Below are 20,165 nucleotides of genomic sequence, written 5' to 3' on the forward strand. Positions count from 1 at the left end.
CTGGACTGTTCCCATGAGGCACAGGGTCAAGGTTGATTTGCATATAGCCATTGTCTGAGCTAGGGTGGTGTGGCGTGCAAAAAAACGATGGATTTAGGCCCAGATCTTTGTACTGGGGTGAATGTAAGACATTGTTCTGCATTCTGTCCATCAACTGTGTTTTTTGCAATTTTCACCCCGAGTGGGCTGCGTATGCTCAGACGTGAGTCCCAGGCTCTCCACATCACTGGAGTCCAGCTATCCAGGCTGAAGAAGGCTGATAGCCAGAAACGGTCATTGGATGCTTGATTCCGGTCTAGGAAAGACATGGCTTGGTAGTTCGGGCTGGATTTTTCCCATGAGGCACAGGGTCAAGGCTGATTAGCATATAGCCATTGTCTGACCTAGGGTGGTGTGGAGTGCAAAAAAACGATGGATTTAGGCCCAGATCTTTGTACTGGGGTGAATGTAAGACATTTTTCTGCATTCTGTCCATCAACTGTGTTTTTTGCGAAGGATAAAGCTCCTCCAGAACATCCCTAAAAGTGGAGCTATCCCCCTATAAATATACTGCAAAATTCAGTGCATGTTTGGCTTTTGATGTTCACCATAAAGTTTTTTCTCCGTCCATTTTGCATGTTACTTATTTTCTAGAAAAACGTATTTTATTCAGGCATAATATTTTTAGACAAAATAGTTTTCATGTTTTCATTTTAGAAGGGGTGGAACATGGAAACAGAATTTGGCGAAATGCAGTAATTGGAATCCTCCCCACAGATGCACTCTCAAACATTGAAATATTAGCGCCGGCTGGAATTCTCATCCGAGCTCCCACCAATACAGTAGAGGTAAGTTCTTCTGACAGAAAACATCTTTGCGATTATTGTGAGTATGTGACCTACAATATGGTTGGTGGAACAATGTGTGCCAGAGCTATGAGAGCTGATAAAAATTTGAAATGTGCTAGTGAAGTTGTGTGAAACTACAACTTTTCCACTTTGTTAACATTTCCAAGTGTATGTACTCCACATAGATTTGCAGAGAGGGTGAACTTTTTCTTAAAAATGTATTTCCATTTGGGCAAAAACAATACATGGAATGATTTAATAGATTGCATCCAGCGATTGAAAAGATTGGCTCAATCACGTGGCTAAAGACTACATTTACAGTCTGTCACAATTTAATCTCGCCAATCCTATTGCTCCTACCTCCTCTAGGGGAATCCAATAGTTCGGCTCTTACATTGAACTTGTTTGTTGAAGGGCTCTGGGATGTAGCTTCAAGGGGGTGTTTGGTGTGTTACACCCCACCCTAATAAATGTATAATTTAATAAATAGTTGTGTAAAGGAGCTTTCAGTCAGGTATGGCAAATGCGTATTTCGGATTTCACCTAGAATTTTCAGACAAAAAAGCACACATTCTCTCAACTCTGTTTTGAATGTCTTAAAACATGGTTATTTTACAAAATCAGCAGCAGCGCCAAGACGCCTCATGGTATTCAAGCTCTATATAAAATTAAAATCATATCAAAATTTAAATTAAAATCAAACCAAAATACTGTGAACCCTTTCACAATCCTCATTCCTTTCCATTGCCACAGGCTCTTAAGCCCCCCATGCCATACTTCACATATATTGATTAACATGATATGCCAGCGTGATTGTTCGAAAAACTGAAGCTCAACCTAAGTCTTACTCACCAAGCTACACCCCTGACAGTGCTTATGGAATAAAAAAAATATTCTATAATATTAAGACTAAAGTGATCTCAGAAAAAAACATTGAGATTTTAGCTTCTTCAGTTTCTCAGCTCATGGATTGAGGTATACGTGAGGATTTCTCTGAGATATATATTTGAATAACTCCACTTTAAGGTGATTTATTTCCTACTACATATCATTGTAATGTTCAGCTAGTGAGAAAGCCTTAAGGTGGGTCTTACCACTGTGCTTAGAGCGTTTATGTCCCAGATCATGCTAACGGAAGCACTAAATAGTTATCAAGGCAGGGTTTGCTTTTTGAAAAAATAATTCCACTCAGAAAGAATTCTTAAAGAAGGCAGTGTCAAGCAGCAAATTCTATCACCTTTTACCCCTAGTGGCTAAAATCGATAAGGAACTATTGCTTGATCGATAAGGAACTATTGCTTGTTAGAAAACTTCATAAGAAACTGTATCATTGTTTTTCATCTGTAAAAGAGTGGCAAGGTGGAAGGATACATCCAAACAACCAACAGCATTAGGTAAGAGACTATTACTTCACTGGCTGAGATAAAACATAAGTGACAAAGTCTCCATCCAATCGCTGAAAGAGACAGGTTTGAAGGGGTAGACCCAAACCCAGCTTTATGTGTGTTGGAAACACATGATCAGCTGCACTGTCAAACCCATGACCTAAAAACCTATGCCCAATTTAGTGGAGTTACAGAGTTATCAATCAATGGTAAAATTGATGTTATGCACTTAATTCGTATAGAGAATGGCTGCTGTGTAGCATCAGAAATACAGCACACTCAACCTGTTGATGCTCAACAGAGCAATAGTGCTTCAGGCTGCAGGACTAAGTCTCTGATGATAATTGAAAATATGAAATGCTCTACAAATGGAGTTTTCCTCAGAGACCTGATGCAACTTGATTTGTCTGTCTCTCATGAAATTCTACTGCAATGTCTTCAAGTTTCAGTTTTTTTTTAAGGGAGAGTGTTACATTGAATACAATCCTTCCTTGCAGACTTTCAAATTTAAATTCTTCTGAATTTGCATTATGACAAGTATTATAATGCACGTGTAAACTAATGAGTTACCAAAAAAGATCCTTTGTCACGTCCTTTGATATCTCTTTGGATGACACACTCATTATACTAAGCCAATGCCTACTAACACTCACACTACCAAATTGGACCAGTATCAATTTGCAGTTTAATTCATAAAAAACATGGGGACAGATGTACGACCATTGGAATTGACCCCTAAAAAATATTTTCCTCTGCATTTGCAAAGGGGATGGGGTCCCCTGAGGACCCCTTCCCATTTGCGAGTGCTTTACCACCCTCTTAAAGAATGTGGTAAACTGTGAGTAGTTTGCGACCACAATTGCAGTCGCAAAAGATTCTTACATGGCTTGTGGGGTTGCTATTAGGAAGGGAACGCCCCTTCCTAGTAGCGAGTCGTAAAGCACTATTTTGCGAGTCGCAAATTATTTGCGAGTCGCAAAATAGTGTTTGTACATGGCCCACAGGAACTTTGCATGCACAAACAGGTCGCAAACCCGTTTGCACATGCAAAATTCCGTTGTACATCTGGCCCAGAAAGCCTTCTATTTGGAAACAGTGGCAAGTATCTGTCATCTGGTATGAACACCTTGGTTTCTGCTGGTACATATACTCCAAGCTTTCAATTCATTGATAAGATTACAACTGTAGTTAACATAGCATTTTACCATCTATGATAGGGCTGTCCAGAAAGAGTTGCCTTAATTTCTGAGGATGCTGATGGCCACTGATGAATTATTATACCTATACATCTCCTTTGTGTGTAGATGGACACCTTCAAAGTATTCCATGAATCTTTCACATCTAGACAAATCAAAATTTGATTGAGGCAATTTTCCCACTGACCTCCTCCAGGAGGAAAATAATGTTATACATTTATTCAGTTTTCACTGGATTACATAAATGGTCTTATCTCACGTGTAACAACTGTGTGATCGTGTCACTACTCTAGTCATGATTACAGGGATGCCAGACTTCTCTCTTCCTCAATTTTTGTGAGGAGGCACTGCACACATCTTGTGTTCACTCAGTTCTGGCACTGTTCATAAGTATCACAGGACACATTCTATCAAACCCACCTGAGTAATGTGTCTGTGGCTGCTTCACTAATACAGAGGAGAGGATTAGAAACATAAGGAGGTTGTTCCAGCCAGGATGCCATGAAAAGAGTGCAGTTGATGATGACAGGATGGATCTCTTGGATATTTATTGTGACTTAAGGATCCAGCGGGCAGATTTACTATAGCCCGCTGCAGAGGGATAAACTGGCTGTTAAAGGCCCTCAACCTGAGGGAGAGGGCCTTTAACAACTGGCATAACCTGAGGCCGAAGGTCTATAAGACTAATAGAACATTCCACTCACTAAAAGGGTGGAATGGTATAAAATAAAAAGTGAGAAACATGAAGGCAAACATAGGAATGTTGGAGTTTCAGGCTTATACCAGCCATTATATGTCCTGAGCTACTCCACTGTCTTCAGTGGAGCTCTCAACATTCCAATGTTCTAATAACATTTCACACAAACTAGCACAGTGCACCCCTGTGTTTTCTCTTGTGCTAAAAAACTGCCTAGTGCCAACACAGACACCATTGCGCCCTTCTTGCACATAAATAATCAATAATGGTGATTTGCCACTTGTATGTGTGCTGCATTGTGGAGCCTAATAGAAAAATGTGGCATACTATATATTTATCACAAGCAGACGTCAAGTACGCTATTTCTTATACTGAGCCCATGAACTCGACTCTTTTACTGAATGGAAGGATAACAATTTAGACAACTTGTATAATACATGAGCTAGGCAAAAGCAAACAGTTGAGCCCTGGAGAAGTCCTTGTAGGACGAAACGCATTGGCTACTGTGACCACTGTTCAATTGAGTGCTTTTAAAAAGAAAATAAAGAAAGAATAAATGACTACAGGCATCTTCCGTACATGTGTTAATTTCACATTGTGTGTTATGTTTCCATGAAAATTACTGCTGCAAGTGAAATGAGATTTGTGCCGAACTCACATAAAACTGATTTCATTTGATTAACACTGTGAGTGCTGAACCACCATTTACTGATGTAAATTTTGGAAGTTGCTTTCATTTTGAAGGAGAAAGGGGCTGTACTTCAGATTTGGTGCACCACAAGAGAACTTCTAAACTCTGCCCAATATATTTTTGCCGATAAGTGCAGTACCTCATTGCCTCAACCCCTCTGTGTAAATTTGTCTAATTTTTAACCCCTTTGGTGCTGATGATGGCTCCCGGACGTCATCAGTTACGGTGGGCGTGTGCCGATGACGGCCGGGAGCCGTCATGACCACATCCGTGATCGGAATGTGCCGCACAGGCGCAGAATTCCGGCCGCGGCGGAGGGGTTAAAAGGTGTGCTGTCACAGTCTTTGAAGTCCTTGACGCTGTTTCCACTGTAAAGGGTTTCAGGTACATTTTCCAAACAACTGGACTAGGTGTAAATAAAATATTTATTTTACATTCACGTTTGGGAAAATGCTAGAAAGTCATTCAGTTATTTTTATTTAATTTTAAAAATCTTATATTAATGTGAATGCAGATGTTTGCCAACTTTACTAATTTGGGCTGTCTTAGACAAAACTGGCCCAAAACCAGTTCTTTTATTTTTTTATTATTTTTATTATGCAACACCAGTTAATACACAGTTGAGAGGAAAGAAAGGGCACTTATATAGCAGCAAGTAAATATACAGATACTTTGGGCCCCATTAGGATGGCGGGCGGGCTTTGCCCGCCCGCCATCCTATCGGAAATCGGGACCGCCCGCCCTAAGGGCGGGGGTCCCGCACGCAGCATTAGGATGTGCCCGCCACTGTGGCGGGCACATCCTGTATTTTTAGTATTGTGGCGGGCGGAGCTCTGTGCTCCGCCCGCCACAATACTAAAAATGCTGTGCAGCATTTACATAATCAAAGCGGCAGGCACCGCGCAGTGCCTACGGCTTTGATTATGTAAATGCAGGGGGGTACCACAGATACCCCCCCATGTGCCACCCCCCTTTGGCCTTCACTCTGGGGGCCCACAGGGGGCCCCCAGAGTGAACACCGCATGCCTTTCCGTGGCGGCAATGCCGCCACGGAAAGGCATTGTAAAATGCCCATTGTATTAATGCCTGTGGTGTCTGACAGACACCGCCTGCATGTTACTCGTTTTGCGCCCCGGCCACAAGGCGACCGGGGCGGAAAAGTGGCGGACGGTGTTTTGGTCCGCCGTGGTCCCCCTCGCCATTCTAATATGGCGGGGGGGAATACAGGGAAGGATGGTGGGTGGATTTCCCCCGCCAGGCTGGCGGTGGCTACCGCCAGCCTGGCGGGGGCAATCCGCCAGCCTGGCAGGGGCAATCCGCCCGCCATCCTAATGGGGCCCATAGATAGCAGCAAAATCCATTAATACAGGACAAAGGGGAAACAGGGAATCATGGATAGACCAATAGACAGAGCATTAAAATATTTTTACAATCACCCAAATCACAATTTTAATTAATACAGTACTCTTATGACTCCTTTACACATCAGATCTAGTTCTCAATAGGTAGCCAGATTTTATACCCACAAATTCTCGAATGTCTACCCCTGGTGGAGTAGATAGCTTTGTCTTGATTATATACACCCAAACACCTGGCAAGCCACATTTGAAAGGTTGGGGAAGCTACATCTTTCCAGCTGGCTGCCAATATTATTCTATATACCGCTGTGCCAATAAAAAGACATGCTTCCTCCTCCTTGCCCAAACCAAGTGTGTTATAGTAGCCCAAAATATATAGTGCAGATGAAACAATTACATTGTGTCCAAATACTTCCCTCCAATAACTGGCCAATCCATCTTTAAGAACCAATAGTTCATCACAATCGTAAAACATATAAGTTAAGGTGGCAGGCCCTAACCCACATCTGGGACAGTGATCATCTAATCTTTTCCCCCATGTAAACAGCTTCGCAGGGGTAAAGTATAAGTTAAAAATTGTTTCATACAGCTGGGCTTTTAAGCTCGGCGATAAGAGTATTTTTTATGTCAAGAGTAAGCTCATGTCAATATCAATATTGGGAGTTGCAAGTCTTATAGCCCAAGACGATTCCGCATGTTCCAGATCGTCAGGTAAGCTATTAATAAGTATGCCATACAGTTTCCCAATTCTAAGCAAATTTGTGGCCATAGTATCGAGAAGTGATATTTTTTCCAATATAATCATAGGTATCTTTAAACTAAGAATAGTTTTAATCTGAATAAATTTAAAGTAATGGCTATTCGGAATTTCCAACTTTCTCTGTAAGGTTAAAAACTGGCAGTTTAATTTACCTCCAAAGAAATCCCAGACTTTTCTTATACCCGCCTTTTCCCATGTTTTTTAGCCATATCATTGTTAACTTGCGGGGGCAGTAGCGAAGAGCACCATAAAGGGGTATACCTAATAAATTTCGGGATTGCCAAAAATCTTGAAACCTTCCTCCATATTTTCCATGCACTGGTGATTGTCTTAAATTTGAGTTTTTTGAAATAGCTTGGCTCTACTTGCTTCAATAGCTTTTTTCCCAATTAAAAGATTAGAGATGGAGGGTATTTCTAAAACTACCGGATCTTCACTTAGGGTCATGACAATGAACAGAGGGGTCATTTGATGGAGAAGGGCCGCTCAATAGTAAAACATGATATTTGGAAGCGCTAAACCACCTCCGCTTTGTGGAGATCTTCTAATCTTCCATACTGCTTGATGAAATTAGACAATTACGAATCTTGTGTTTTTAGTATACTATCTTCTACAATTATTGGTATGGTCCAAAATAGATATAATATTTTTGGTAATACATTCATTTTTTTTAAATTGCCCCTGCCAATAATAGATAGATGTAGACTGTTTATTTTCCTAAGATCCTTCTCAATCTTTTTAATCAGGGGGTCATAGTTCAATTTATTAATATCCCCGATTTTTTAAGTTAAACAAATTCCAAGATAAGTAATCTTATCTGTTTTTCTTGGGTCATCATAATCAGTGTTGTCTGTACATAGGATAACTGTTTTATCTTTGTTAAGTAAATATCCGTAATGTAAACCAAACTGTTGGGTAATCATATCTATTTCAAAGATTGCCTCCTCAGGGTTAGGTGTTAATATAGCCACATCATCGGCATATGCTAGCACTTTGGTCTCGTAGGCCCCTACAACAATTGGTTTAATTTTCTGGTTCTGCAATAGGTTAATAATCAGGGGATTAATATATAAAGCAAAAAGGATTGGAGAGCAAGGGCAACCTTGTCTCGTTCCCCTAGATATATTAATCATGCTAGATTCTTTACCCATTAGCTGCAGTCTGGCATTCGGGCATTAGTACATAGCTCTAATTGATGAAGTTGGGCCCAAAGTTGTTTATTTCGAGCACTACCCATAAAAACTCCCATGACACCCGATCAAAAGCTTTCTCGGCATCAAGGAGGATTATTGACATCTGGCCCCCTGTCCCGGACATGAAATCAAAAAGTAAGATTACTCTACGGATATGATCTGTTGTTACCTTACCCGGGATGAAACCATGTTGCCAGGGTGAGACCAGATGTTCAACGACCCTCCCGAGCCGATTATCTAACATTTTTATATAAAGTTTAGAATCTGAATTAATCAGAGAAATAGGTCGGTATGAAGATGGATTCTCGACAGGTTTATCTTTTTTGGAGAAAATAATTGTGTCTGTTTCTTTCCAAGACTCTGGGGAATTTCCAGACAGTTGTATTCCAGTAAACAAATCATGTAAAAAGGGCAATATTAAAGTACCTAATATTTTATATATTTCTAAGGGGATTTTATCGGGGCCTGCGACTTTTCCCGAGGCCAAACCAGACAGGGCTAATTGTATCTCAGTAAGACTAATTTCTCTCTCAAGTTCTTCTTTAGTTAGGTCATCTAAAGCTCTACCAAAACCAAGATTTTCTACAAGTTCTTTTACTGCTTTCCTAACTTGAGCTGGGCCTAGTAAAATATCATCTTGATACAGCCTTTGATAATATTGATGAAATCCTTCAATGATATCGTCCGGTTCAGTGTATTCATGACCAGCTATCTTGAAGGAAGCTATGGCATTATAAGAAATCTTCTGCCATGTATGTAAAGCCAGCTCACCAACCCTCTCTCCATTCTCATATATGTTGTTCTGGTGTGTCTGGAATATTTCAGCCGATCTTTTGGTAAGCCAACTATTTAATTCTGTTTTAAGAATCATTATACGGTGAAGAATATGGGCCCCATCATTTCCTTGTGCTATTGTTAAAACGTGTTCTTCCTCAGCCCTAATCAATTCTTTTGTCAATTGCAGTTTTTTGGCTTCCAGCTGTCTTCTTATTCTAGCCACATAGCTAATCGTTTCCCCTCTGAGGGTAGCTTTGAAGCAGTCCCAAACTGTTCCCCTAGAAGCGCTATAGCGGTTCAGATCAAAATAGCTTTACGCCCATTCTTTGATACATTTTACATGTCAAAATTAGGGGATTGTGGTCAGAAATAATTTTAGGTAGTTTCATAATTTCTGCTTTAGATACCAAGTCACTTAATACAAAAAATTAATCTATCCTAACATACTTATTGTGCGGGTACGAGAAATAGGTATATCCAGGGTCAGGTTGATTTTTGAGATCCCAAATATCCATCAGATTGTGGCTATCTCTGAATTGACTTATTGCTCTATATGTATTAGGTTTACGACCTGAATATCTGTCTTGAGATTGTCTCCTAAATGTAGGTCCCAGTGAAATATTTAAATTACCACAAAAAATTATCAATTTTGACCAGGAGGTGAGTTCTAATTCCAAAGCCTCAAATATTTGAGGGTCATCCTGGTTTGATCCGTAAACCAAGCATATAGTAATGCCAGATGTCAATTCTACAATAGCCCACCTCCCCAGGGCATCTACTGCTTTGCGCTTAGGTACGCCTAATACTATTTTGGCTATAATTGCCACCCCACGATTATTTGCGGTTTGTGTGGTACAGGCAAGAGTATTATAGCCCAGTGTTCTTAACAATTCTCTTTTGACCCAGGGAAGGTGCGTTTCTTGTATACAGACTATATCAAAAGATCTCTGTGTAATTATTTCAAAAAAGCGGGCCCTCTTAGCTTTGTCATTTAGCCCTGCCACATTCCAGGAGCAAATTGTTATCCTCCCCATTGTGCTCTAGTATAAAATTTCGAAGATCTATCCAACTCAGTCTTAGAACTTTTACACAGCTTCAGAACAAAACTTGTCTTTTGAGTACCATTTCCCACTACTTTCTGATTCATTTTTATAGTATTAATTCTAGAGTTGCATTTTTTTCGTATTTAGCCCACGCCTCGCCACCACCTCCCCCCACCCCACCCACCCCACACACACACCCACCGCCCCCTTTGAGGCATACAGACTCCAGCTAGAGTCTGCTAATGATGAACATGCACCACATGACCAAAGCCCTCTCCCTGTGTCAATCCTAAATATATCAAAGGCTGCAAAGCTTGCACACAAATTGCCTATATTTCTTTTCTTATTGTTTTTACATTTTTTTCCCTTGTAAAATTTCTGTATTTTTGTTTTACCCTCTTTAGTAGTTTTGCTGCAATCCGGACCATTATATGGGTGTATTTTACCACATCAAAGACAGAGCAGAGATATTGCTAATCCAACCTTAACCTGGCCCGATAGCCCATCAAGGTATTCCTTCGCCTTTTTTTCCGAAAGGAAGAATTTTGTTTGCCCGCCCCAGATCACTTTAAGCCGAGCAGGGTTGTTAAGGTAGGCTTGTGCCTTCTTATCCTGGAATGGTTTAATTAGCTTGCGCAACCTCCACAGCCTCTCGACGGTGGAGTGGCAGAAATCTGGGCGCACAAAATAAGAAACCTCATTTCTAGTTCTTTTGGATTCTGGTCTAGCTTTTTCAAAGACCTCCTGCCGGAGCAGGAAGTTGCGGAAGTAAACCAGGATGGCACGAGGGTATGCCCCGGTTTTTACTGGATGTTTTAACGTAAAGGGAACACGGTGAGCACATTGGATTTCCAGAGCCCAATCCCACCCAGTGAGTTCAGGCATAGAGTCCCGGAAGAGATCCACCATATAGGAGCGGGCATCCTCCCCTTCTACACCTTTAGGAACCCAAGAACCCGCAGATTGTTCCTCCGTTGGCGGTTCTCAAACTCTTCCAGCTTCCATTTAACGTCTGTAAGCTAAGCCTCATGTGAGTCCACCTGCTCCTGATTCAACGCCAATTCTGATTAGTTAGAAACCATCCTAGATTCTAGCTCAGTAAGACGATCCCCAAATGCACTGCACATCTTGGCTACTTTACGAACTACCCCCTGCATTTTACCCATAGCAGCTTGAGTTTTTTGTCCATCATGGCGTGTTTCGTCTCGATGCAGTGAGATAGCTTGAAAGATGGTATCTAAGGTTTGGGCTAATACTGGGGGTGACCCCCCTGACAAAACTGGGTGCCTGAAATGTTCTGGTTGTTCATCATTTGGGGTATTTGGATGGTTAATGAGGTAGGTTGTAGGGGTGTAATCCCAAGTAAGATCCTTTGTTCTATGTCGTTTCATCATTTTCTTTTTTAGAGTAGTTTTAGCTCTGGAACCTGAATTGTCCGTTTGTTCATTGGAGCTTTTGTCTGTGGCAGAAGAAATATCTTCTGACCATTCGCTCGTATCCGAAAGAGAAAAGAAATCACTAGGGTCTTTTTCTGGTTCATAATCCTCAAGACAGATTTCACCAGTTTCATCAGTCTCAGTGTTTCCAGTGTTTCTATTGACCTCACCAATATTCTATTTATTTCCCTGATTAGGGTTACCCAGAACTGCTTGCTGTATGGGTTGAGCATTAGTTAGCTTATCAGTACGGGGTATCATTTGATTAGTGTCCTCAGAAATAATGGTTGCCTCAAGCACTCTGTCAGCATTAGAAGCAGTCTCAATTGTCAGCGCCGACAAAGGCATACCTTTATTTCCTTCTGTAGATTGAGTCCTTATAGTCCTTGCAGTCGACTTCGGCGGGAACTCAGGACCAGTTTCCAGCTTGTCAGACGATTCAGGGACATTAGGTGTACCATATATGGCACAGACCAGCTCCTTGCCAGTGCCTCCCGCCCCGTTGGTTTCGTTGTAATTTTCGCCGACATCTCCGTCCTCTCCGTTCTCCCAGTGAGGGCGATCTCACCCTTCCTCAACTGACCCAGCGTTGATTTTGCCGGCACTCCTCGGAGCAGGTTAGCCACAGTAGAGCCGGCAGTACGTCCTCTCGTCGTGGCACCAGCTCCGTGCTTCGGCGTTTTAGACGTCATTGAATCAAAGGGAGTCAGTGCCTCTGCCACATCTCTTCCCCTCGCATCACTGCCCAGATCGGCCCCCTCACGCTGCGCCAGTCTTGCAGCCCTGGCCTTAGCTGCTGCAGATACCACCACCACCTTCGGGGCCATCACAGTATCGGCGTTGACTCCCGCTCCCCCTACCAGGTAAGAATGGCATTGTTGTTGCCGAGGTTTGTCCCCTATCACTTCGGCTTCGGGTTCGGTAGAATGAATGCTTATCGCAGAGGCTCTCCCAAAAGCATATTTCAAAACTGCAAGCCCAATTATCGTGCCCAAGGAATAGAGATGGGTTCTAATGGGCTTCACTTCTCCGCATCCAATCTCCGCAACCATTCCTTAGGGCACTTTTTTGTCTCAGCCTTTACAACAAAATTACTGCGGAGCTATGGTCATGCGTGTGCACTATGGTGTCAAGCGACCGCCATCTTGCCCCGGCCCAAAACCAGTTCTGATGACACTAAGCTCCTTCAGAGTTGAAATATATATATTCATGGCTGGAGAGTTAACCTGTATGGTCCAAAAGCCAACAAGCTGTGTCTGAACGCAGGAAGATCTGGGTAATGTTAACTAATAAGCATCTAACAGCAATTAGGTATTTGGGAGTATTTAGGAACACCTGGCAGAATAAAAGAGAGAACTGATACCACTTCTTTTTATGTGATTTTCCCAGAAAAGTCTTATACTATTAATCCCGAGGGCCCCCTGAGACATCCTGGCACCCTGGCTGTAGTTTTGGTGGGAGAGAGAATCAGGTTTTACCCTGTTAGGTGGGAGGAGAACGCATCTAGATAGGGATGCGGATAGATAGCTGAAGAGAGAGGCCTTCAAAGCTGAGGAAATGCTCTGATATTTTGAAACATGGATTCTTTGTCATTTTTAAAGTAAAGCGATGAAACAATACTGCAAAATATGGTAGACCTGTGGGAAAAATAGTAAAGATTGGATGTCAGAGTTCTCCAGTCAATGACTAGAACATAGGATATTTTTAGCATCTCAACTACCACCTCCTCAGAAAATTAATGGGCCTGGGAAGGCGACTCCTGAATAGGAATGCCATGCTGGAAGAAACAATACTCATGCTTAAAGAGGACTCAATAAGTTTTTCTGGCACCTATGGAATGGAACAGATCTGCAAATGTCAATCGCTTGGCCTCCTGCTTGCCAGTTCCTCGGACACAAACAGCAGAAACACTCCAGATGCAAATAAGGTCCGGCTGAACACAAACGATTAGAATCTGCAGGAGACCGGGCTAGAGCGGGACTTGGGGACTTATGTACCAGGAGATTGTACCACCGAACCGTCACTTTTCTGATCTTCTGGTGACGCAATACCCTGCACCATATTTACAAAGCAATATTAAGCCACTTTGTGCGGCTTAACCCCTTCGATGCTCATGACGGAACGGTTCCGTCATGAGCATCGGTTGAGCTGTGCTCATGACGGAACCGTTCCGTCATGACCACACCCATTTCCATTAGGGGTCAGCACCGGGCTGTAAATCGTACCGCACCGATGTGGTTAACTCCACTTTGTAAAACAGGTATGTTTGTGTGTGCCATTATGTGTTTATACAATTATAAATAGGGAGAGCACAGTAGTTAGAACAATTGAGGTATGCACCTACGATAACAAATAATTTAAAAAGAAAAAAGAACAGTTCAGTGGATAATGCAACATTGGCTTCCATAGGTCGAGATTTTTTTTTTACTAATAACACTTTAGGCTGAAATTCCTAATTTGTTATTAATGACTATACAAAGTTTGAAATAGGATCCATTATTAATCTAATAAGATTAAAGACAGAGAAATGATTGGATTACATTTTTTAACATGGAGCCTACATCAGAATAAGACTTGCTTAGAGTTAGGAGGATAATGATTCTGCAGCTGAAAACAGATAAGTCAGTATCAGATGTAGGTTAGGGTTTAGAAACCAAGTTATTAGTTGAATAACCGGAGGACAAAGGTCTTTCAATGATTCCTAAAGGTGAGTAACATGGGTTGGGGTTCTTACAACTTGTAGTAGAGAGTTTGAAATCATTGTATCTGCCACCATAAATCATTGGGATGTGGTTGTGAGCATTTGATCTTTCGGATTGTGAGTTTAGAATGAGTCTCTGCTTCTAAGAGTTTTTTGGCCTCCGATATCATTAGCAGGTCTTCTGAGTAAGTGTGAGTTTTTAGGTGACTTTCTGTGCACGCCAGGCATCTGACTTAAAATGTTATTCTAGTATCCAGTGGTAGCCAGTGTATTTTTCATAGTATCAGGGTAATGGGATTTTATGTGTTTTTTAAACAGTTTTGAGTTTCGTGTTTGAGTGTAACAGAGCATTAAAGGGAGCTAAGAAAAACTGTGAACGGACAATTAATAACATATTACCAAAACTGAGATGTGCTCTGACCAGAGCCTGTTCAACTGGTAGATGTCCATGCATACTCATCTTTTTCCATCCTTGGAGCCTAATTTAGAAAACGTTTTATTCCTGGCTTGGATCTCTCTCTAAGCCATGATAGTAGACATTTACTTTTGAATTGTGTTTCTAGGCGTGAGACAGTATTTTCTTACTTACAAGAGTCCTAAACCGTAAGCTACGGAAAACCTGAGAATTTCTTACGTCACAGAAAAGTTCAGTAAAGCAGGCCCTAACTTCTGAAGAAGGACAGTGCACAGCTTTTAGCTTGTGGCAACTCCCAGCAAAAAGTAAAACATGGGGTATTAATACACACAAAAATGTAAAGGAATGGTGATCTCTTATTTTCATCAGCAAATCTTTAAATGGGTGCATCAACCGACTGACACCCTAGCATGTCATTTGTGTCTAACAAGCCCATAGTCCTTGTTTTCCTTTTTTTAACCACTATGCAAATATTGCGTGTTTACACCTTCTCTAATCTTTTTTTTTTATGTGAAAATGGGGTGAAATAACTTGGGAAAGATATGACAATGTAGATGCTCACTACCTAAACGATTTTCATCTCCACACCTCCTCACTCCTGCAAACAACCATGTTCAGAACCCTAAACATACCCATGTGACTGTGGACTGTTTGCCATAACTGTGGAGTTACACCAATATTGAGCTCCTTCTGTCGGTGTAAATATCCACAGATCTAAATTCTCAAAGTCAGAATTTACTATTTGTAGTCACAGATGGAATGTCTTAACAAATACACTTAAATTAGATGCTCAATTAAAGCAGGCACTAAATGACAACACATATCAGTCCTACATTTCATCCAAAAGTACCTCTTTACAGTTCATATGAGATTACTCTGAGTTAGGCCTGTGATGATCACTAATGATGACTGTATCAGTTTGGTATTCACCTAAATGTTTACTGCCAAACTAAGAAAACTCATTTCCCACAGGAGAATATTGTATATGCATCGGGGATTGGCTTCTTCTTTCACCTCTCCCCAGAAGGACCATCTCAAGCTTCTTTGCAGTCCTTTCGCAGGAACACAGCCACCTACTGCACACGGTAAGAATAGATTCTCAATTAAGGTTAGTAATTATGCACTGCAATTTCAGAGAGAAAACTCAGCAGAATTTGGAAACACAGAGGATAAAAGGCAATTCCCATGCAGATGCCCCTTTCCTTGTCAATTTTTGCAAAAATAGAACCATTTGATCAACCGTTCTTTCTCTGTTTACTGCTATTTTTCCAGCATGCTGTACTTGACTAATTTGTAATTGCTTTCATATAGCTATTCTCACCACACCTACACAGAAGTTGTTATTGGAACTCCCAACTCATCATTATCTGTGCTCCAGCCTTAGGTTCCCTGCCTTGTGTGCAGGATCCACTTACTTTGGAAACGGGAATGAAAATGGGAATGTCTTTTTAGACCTCTCATTTCATTCATCTACATGTTCAATTCCTAGAACTTGGATAATGCAAAATCCATTTAAAATGTAAGAACAGAGTCCCTTAACCCCTCCAATGATATTGACATGAGCTGTCCATCAAGAGTGCTCATATCTAGGTGCTATTGATGAGGAGGTAACATCAAAGCATCTGGCACCGGTGCAGTAGCTTCACCCAAAGGGGTGGGAGTGGGAGACTTTCCCAATATGTCCCACAGATGTGATTGTCCTGCAACTGACCCAGTTGTGCAACTGTCACAATGATGTAAGTTGTAGGGCTGGCATTCAAGAAACAGCTTCCTGGTTACCCTGCAAGCGCGGGAGGGACTGAAAATAGCCCCATTCTACACAGTCCCATGGAACTGTATTAAAAAGAAGGTATCGCTGGGAATCTGAGAAACTAGACACCAGGGATTTCTTTTAAAAAATCAACATCGAGGTGGGGGTTGCCTAGGCTGGCAGAGGGACATGCTCCATACCCAGAGGGGGCAATACAGTCTTTCAGCCCCCCTCAGTAGCAGTTTGGCAGGCTTGCCCACAATTTGCCGCAACAAGGGGGGCTGAAAGCCCACTAGCCACCAGAGAATTTTAATGAAAAAAAAGCTAGGGAGTCCCACCCTGGTCTATAGGGGTGGGATGCCCCCATTCCATCCCCCAGGAGTTTGGAAATCCCTGTACATATTAGGGAGTTCTTTCAATCAAGGGGGGTATGGCCCGCACCCCACTGCAAAGGGGACAATACAGTCTTTCAGAATGTCTCAGCAGATTGGGGGCAGACCCAGGGGTTAGAAAGCTCACTAGACCCGAGGGGATTCATAAATGAAGGGGTGAGAGTGGCCCACCCTTGCATAGGGTCAAGCTCCTCCTCAAAACACTGCCGTACTGTCTTTCTTCCTCCCTTGGGGCCACATATGAGGTTTGCCCTGATGGGGGGATGCCCAGAATTTAGCCTTGCAAAGGGGCAGAAAACAAGCCCACTAGATACTAGAGATTTTAAAATTACACCAAACTAAACAAAAGAATAGGAGTGACCCATTCTGGAATTTGGATAAACTCCTTCCCCAGAATGGAGAAAAAAGTCTTTCTGCCACCCCTCCCGAGAGAGATAGGAGTTCTGCTCTGATTGTGGTTTTGCCTGTAATCTTTTGCCAGTTGTGATGGAAGGCTCTCTACTCACCATGGATTTTACATTTATGCAAAAAAAGAGATGAGGCTTCCCACCATTGCCCTGGGCCATGTCTCAACCTCAAAAGCGGGTCCATGGGCGACAGAAAGCCCAATAGACACCAGGGATTACAAAAGGTCACCAAAACAAACACAAGAGTGGGGATTTCTACCTTGGCATTGCATCACAGCTAGGGCGGTCGACCTCGAATCTTGGGAACTGGGTTCGAGTCTCGGCAATGAAGCTGAACATCCTGTTATTCTGGGCAAATCACTTAATCTCCCTGTGCCTAACAAAAATGAATGTGTCCTCATGTAATGCAACTGGTGCTATGTAAACCGCGCTGATACCCGATTCGGGTCAAGTTTGCGCTTAAAACTCTATTAAAAAAAAGATGATACCTCCACCCCAGAAGGGCATATAACGTTTAACCCCCAGTTTGACACCCAGGGGTGTAGAAAGCCCACTAGACACCAGGAGAAAAAAGTCTAAGAACAAAATAAGGGGTGGGGTCTGCCCATCCAGGCATCCGGTCATGCTCCGACACCAAAAGAGGTGCAACAGTCTTTCTGCTCTTCTGGGGCAAGCTCCAATGGTAAGCAAATGGACATTCTGATTATTTTGGGGTAAGCTTTTACGAGTAAGCCAGCAGAGTGGGGGTAAAACCAATTTCCCCTTACTTGCCATACTGAATGGTTACATTATTCATGCAAGGGGGTAGGCCGGAAACCAGGAAAAGCTAGCAAACCCAAATTATTTTTAAATTAGACACCCAGACCAGTCTGAGGTGATGTGACTTCCCTGGATTCCATGGCATGTTCTTACCCACAATGCTCTGCACACCTCAACCATTGCCTAAAATAATGATTTTTCCTCATATTTCTGTGAATGAAAGTTCTGGAATCTGCAAGGATCCTAAAAATTCCAACAACTTAGCATCACACAGTTCTTGCAATAAAAACGTTACTCTACTAGTTTGTCTCAGCCTAGGGCATGCGACAAAACAGGCCCCACGTTGTGTGTTAAATGTGACTTGATTTAGCGTGGGGGTAGCTGCAGTATTTGGACCCAGGCTCCGCAGCCTCTCAGGGAAACCTACAAAACTAAACCAAGTTTGAAAACTAGATAACTCAGGGCAGTCCAGAGTGGTGGCCCTTCTGTGAATCCCATGATGTTATCTTTTCCACAATGCCCGTTAAACCTCAAAATGTGGCTAAAATCATTCAGTTTGATCTAACTTTTATGAAGGAGCGCTCCACATGCTACTCAGATCCACCAAATTCCCACCGCCCAGTATTTCAAAGCATCTACAGATAAAAATGTTATTGGACATGTGTGGCTGAGCCTAGCGCACATGACAGGAATGAACCAAACCAGGGACCTTGCCAGGTCAATATGATCTTCACAATGCCCTTGGTTTGATCTGTTTTTGTTATGGCTACTAGGCCCATCCACATTAGTCAGGTACTGTTTTTACTGGAAAAAGTGTGGAAACACTGGGTAGTTGCAAATTGGTGGATCCCCATAGATTACAGAACAATCTCTCACAGAAATGTGTGAAACATTGGTGTTTTTTGTCAAAAAATGAGGTTTGAAGTGCATTGTGGGTAAGAAAGCATCATGGGATCCATGAAATGCACATAACTATGGACTCGCCACATGTTTAGGTTTGACAGCCATTCTGGGTTTACATTTCTTAATTTGATCTCTTTTATTTGTCAGTTGTGTTCATTTATCTCCTTATTCTTGGTGAGGGGCTGGTTGTCAGTGACTGCTCCTCCACCTCTCTCCTTACCTCTTCCTTGAACCTTAAAATGGCGTTTGGGTGCAGACATGCCGCTGGCATAATAAAGGCACACAAAGGCAATCTCATCTGCACTTGTCGACGCCGGAATCCCTGGCTCTTCAATGCTCCAGCCACAGGTAAGACTCAGTTATTCCACTGACACCATGTTTAATGTCAAACCCAGTACCCATTCACACAAATAAATGGCTGCCTCCCCTTCCACAGTGGTTGGCTGCTACAACTGTGATTTTACCTGTGAATTTAGGCCCTCTACTCTCACTTGTCTCGACAGGAGATCCTTGGCTGACCTCCCTAGTTGTTCTAACCACAGTACCTCCCACACCCCAGTAACCTACCTTGACTAACCTTGGTTACCTTTACAATAATACCTGCTTCATTGCAAAACATGCATTGGAAATTCAGGACCTTATAGATTCCTGGGCCCCAGACACACATTCTCTAATTGATACTTGCCTTAATTCCTACTCCTGATCCAGCATTACTGTTGTAATCTCACCAGGTTACAACATTATTTGGCATGACAATACTCGCAAGACGGATGGTGGACGGTAATCATTTTTCACTCCTTCTTAATTTGCACCATTGCCCCCACAGATGGCAAATACTGCACAATTACATCTTCTTAAAAATTACTTCCATACACTACAATATAAATAGTGGTATCCTCATGGCTGCTGCACCAGGAAAGGGGCAATTTCACTGAGCTTGTCAGTGATCTGCTTCCCTCCATGTGAAGCTCCACCTTGTAGCTGCTGCCCCATGCAGTTCCACTGACCGTTGTTGGTTGGTGGTTTGAGGTCCTCCTCCACCCACTGGCTCCCGCCTGCACCTCTTCCCTGGTGGTTTAGGATGCAGCATCTTTGCTCTGCTGATGGTCTGCCTTCTATCCTGGTGCTTATGCCTCTTTTTCCCTTCTGCCTTCTTTTCACTCTTTTTAACTTTTTCTCTTTTCCCCTTTTTATTTTCTATTTTCACTTTTCACTCTTTTTTTCTGCACTGTACCGCTGCTGCTGCTCAATCCTTGTGGCCCTGCTCCCGTCCAGCACTATGTTTCCTGCTACCTGCCTCCCAGCTGTCAAGCCTTCCCTCTCATACCATTTAATGCCAGCCACTGTGTGGCTGCGCGCAGCGGGAATCCTGCTGATGCACCAAAGGCACGCCCGTCTGCGCCTGCTAAAACCTGAACTGATTCTCGTACCTTCCACCGATACAATGCCAGCACCCTCCTCACCCCCAACACTGG

General features: G+C 42.5%; 1 protein-coding gene across 1 annotated transcript in view; it reads left to right on the plus strand.

Moving 5' to 3' along the window:
- PKHD1 (PKHD1 ciliary IPT domain containing fibrocystin/polyductin) overlaps positions 1–20,165 on the plus strand; it is a 2,083,594-nt gene that overhangs the window by 1,415,568 nt on the left and 647,861 nt on the right. The window contains exons 42-43 of the mRNA XM_086926200.1: positions 697–827; positions 15,452–15,564. Of these exons, the coding sequence (XP_086782326.1) occupies positions 697–827; positions 15,452–15,564 (244 nt within the window). The remainder of the gene's footprint in view (positions 1–696; positions 828–15,451; positions 15,565–20,165) is intronic.

The sequence above is a fragment of the Lissotriton vulgaris genome, chromosome 6 (genome assembly GCF_964263255.1).
Source record: "Lissotriton vulgaris chromosome 6, aLisVul1.2, whole genome shotgun sequence".
In the NCBI taxonomy this organism is placed as follows: domain Eukaryota; kingdom Metazoa; phylum Chordata; class Amphibia; order Caudata; family Salamandridae; genus Lissotriton; species Lissotriton vulgaris.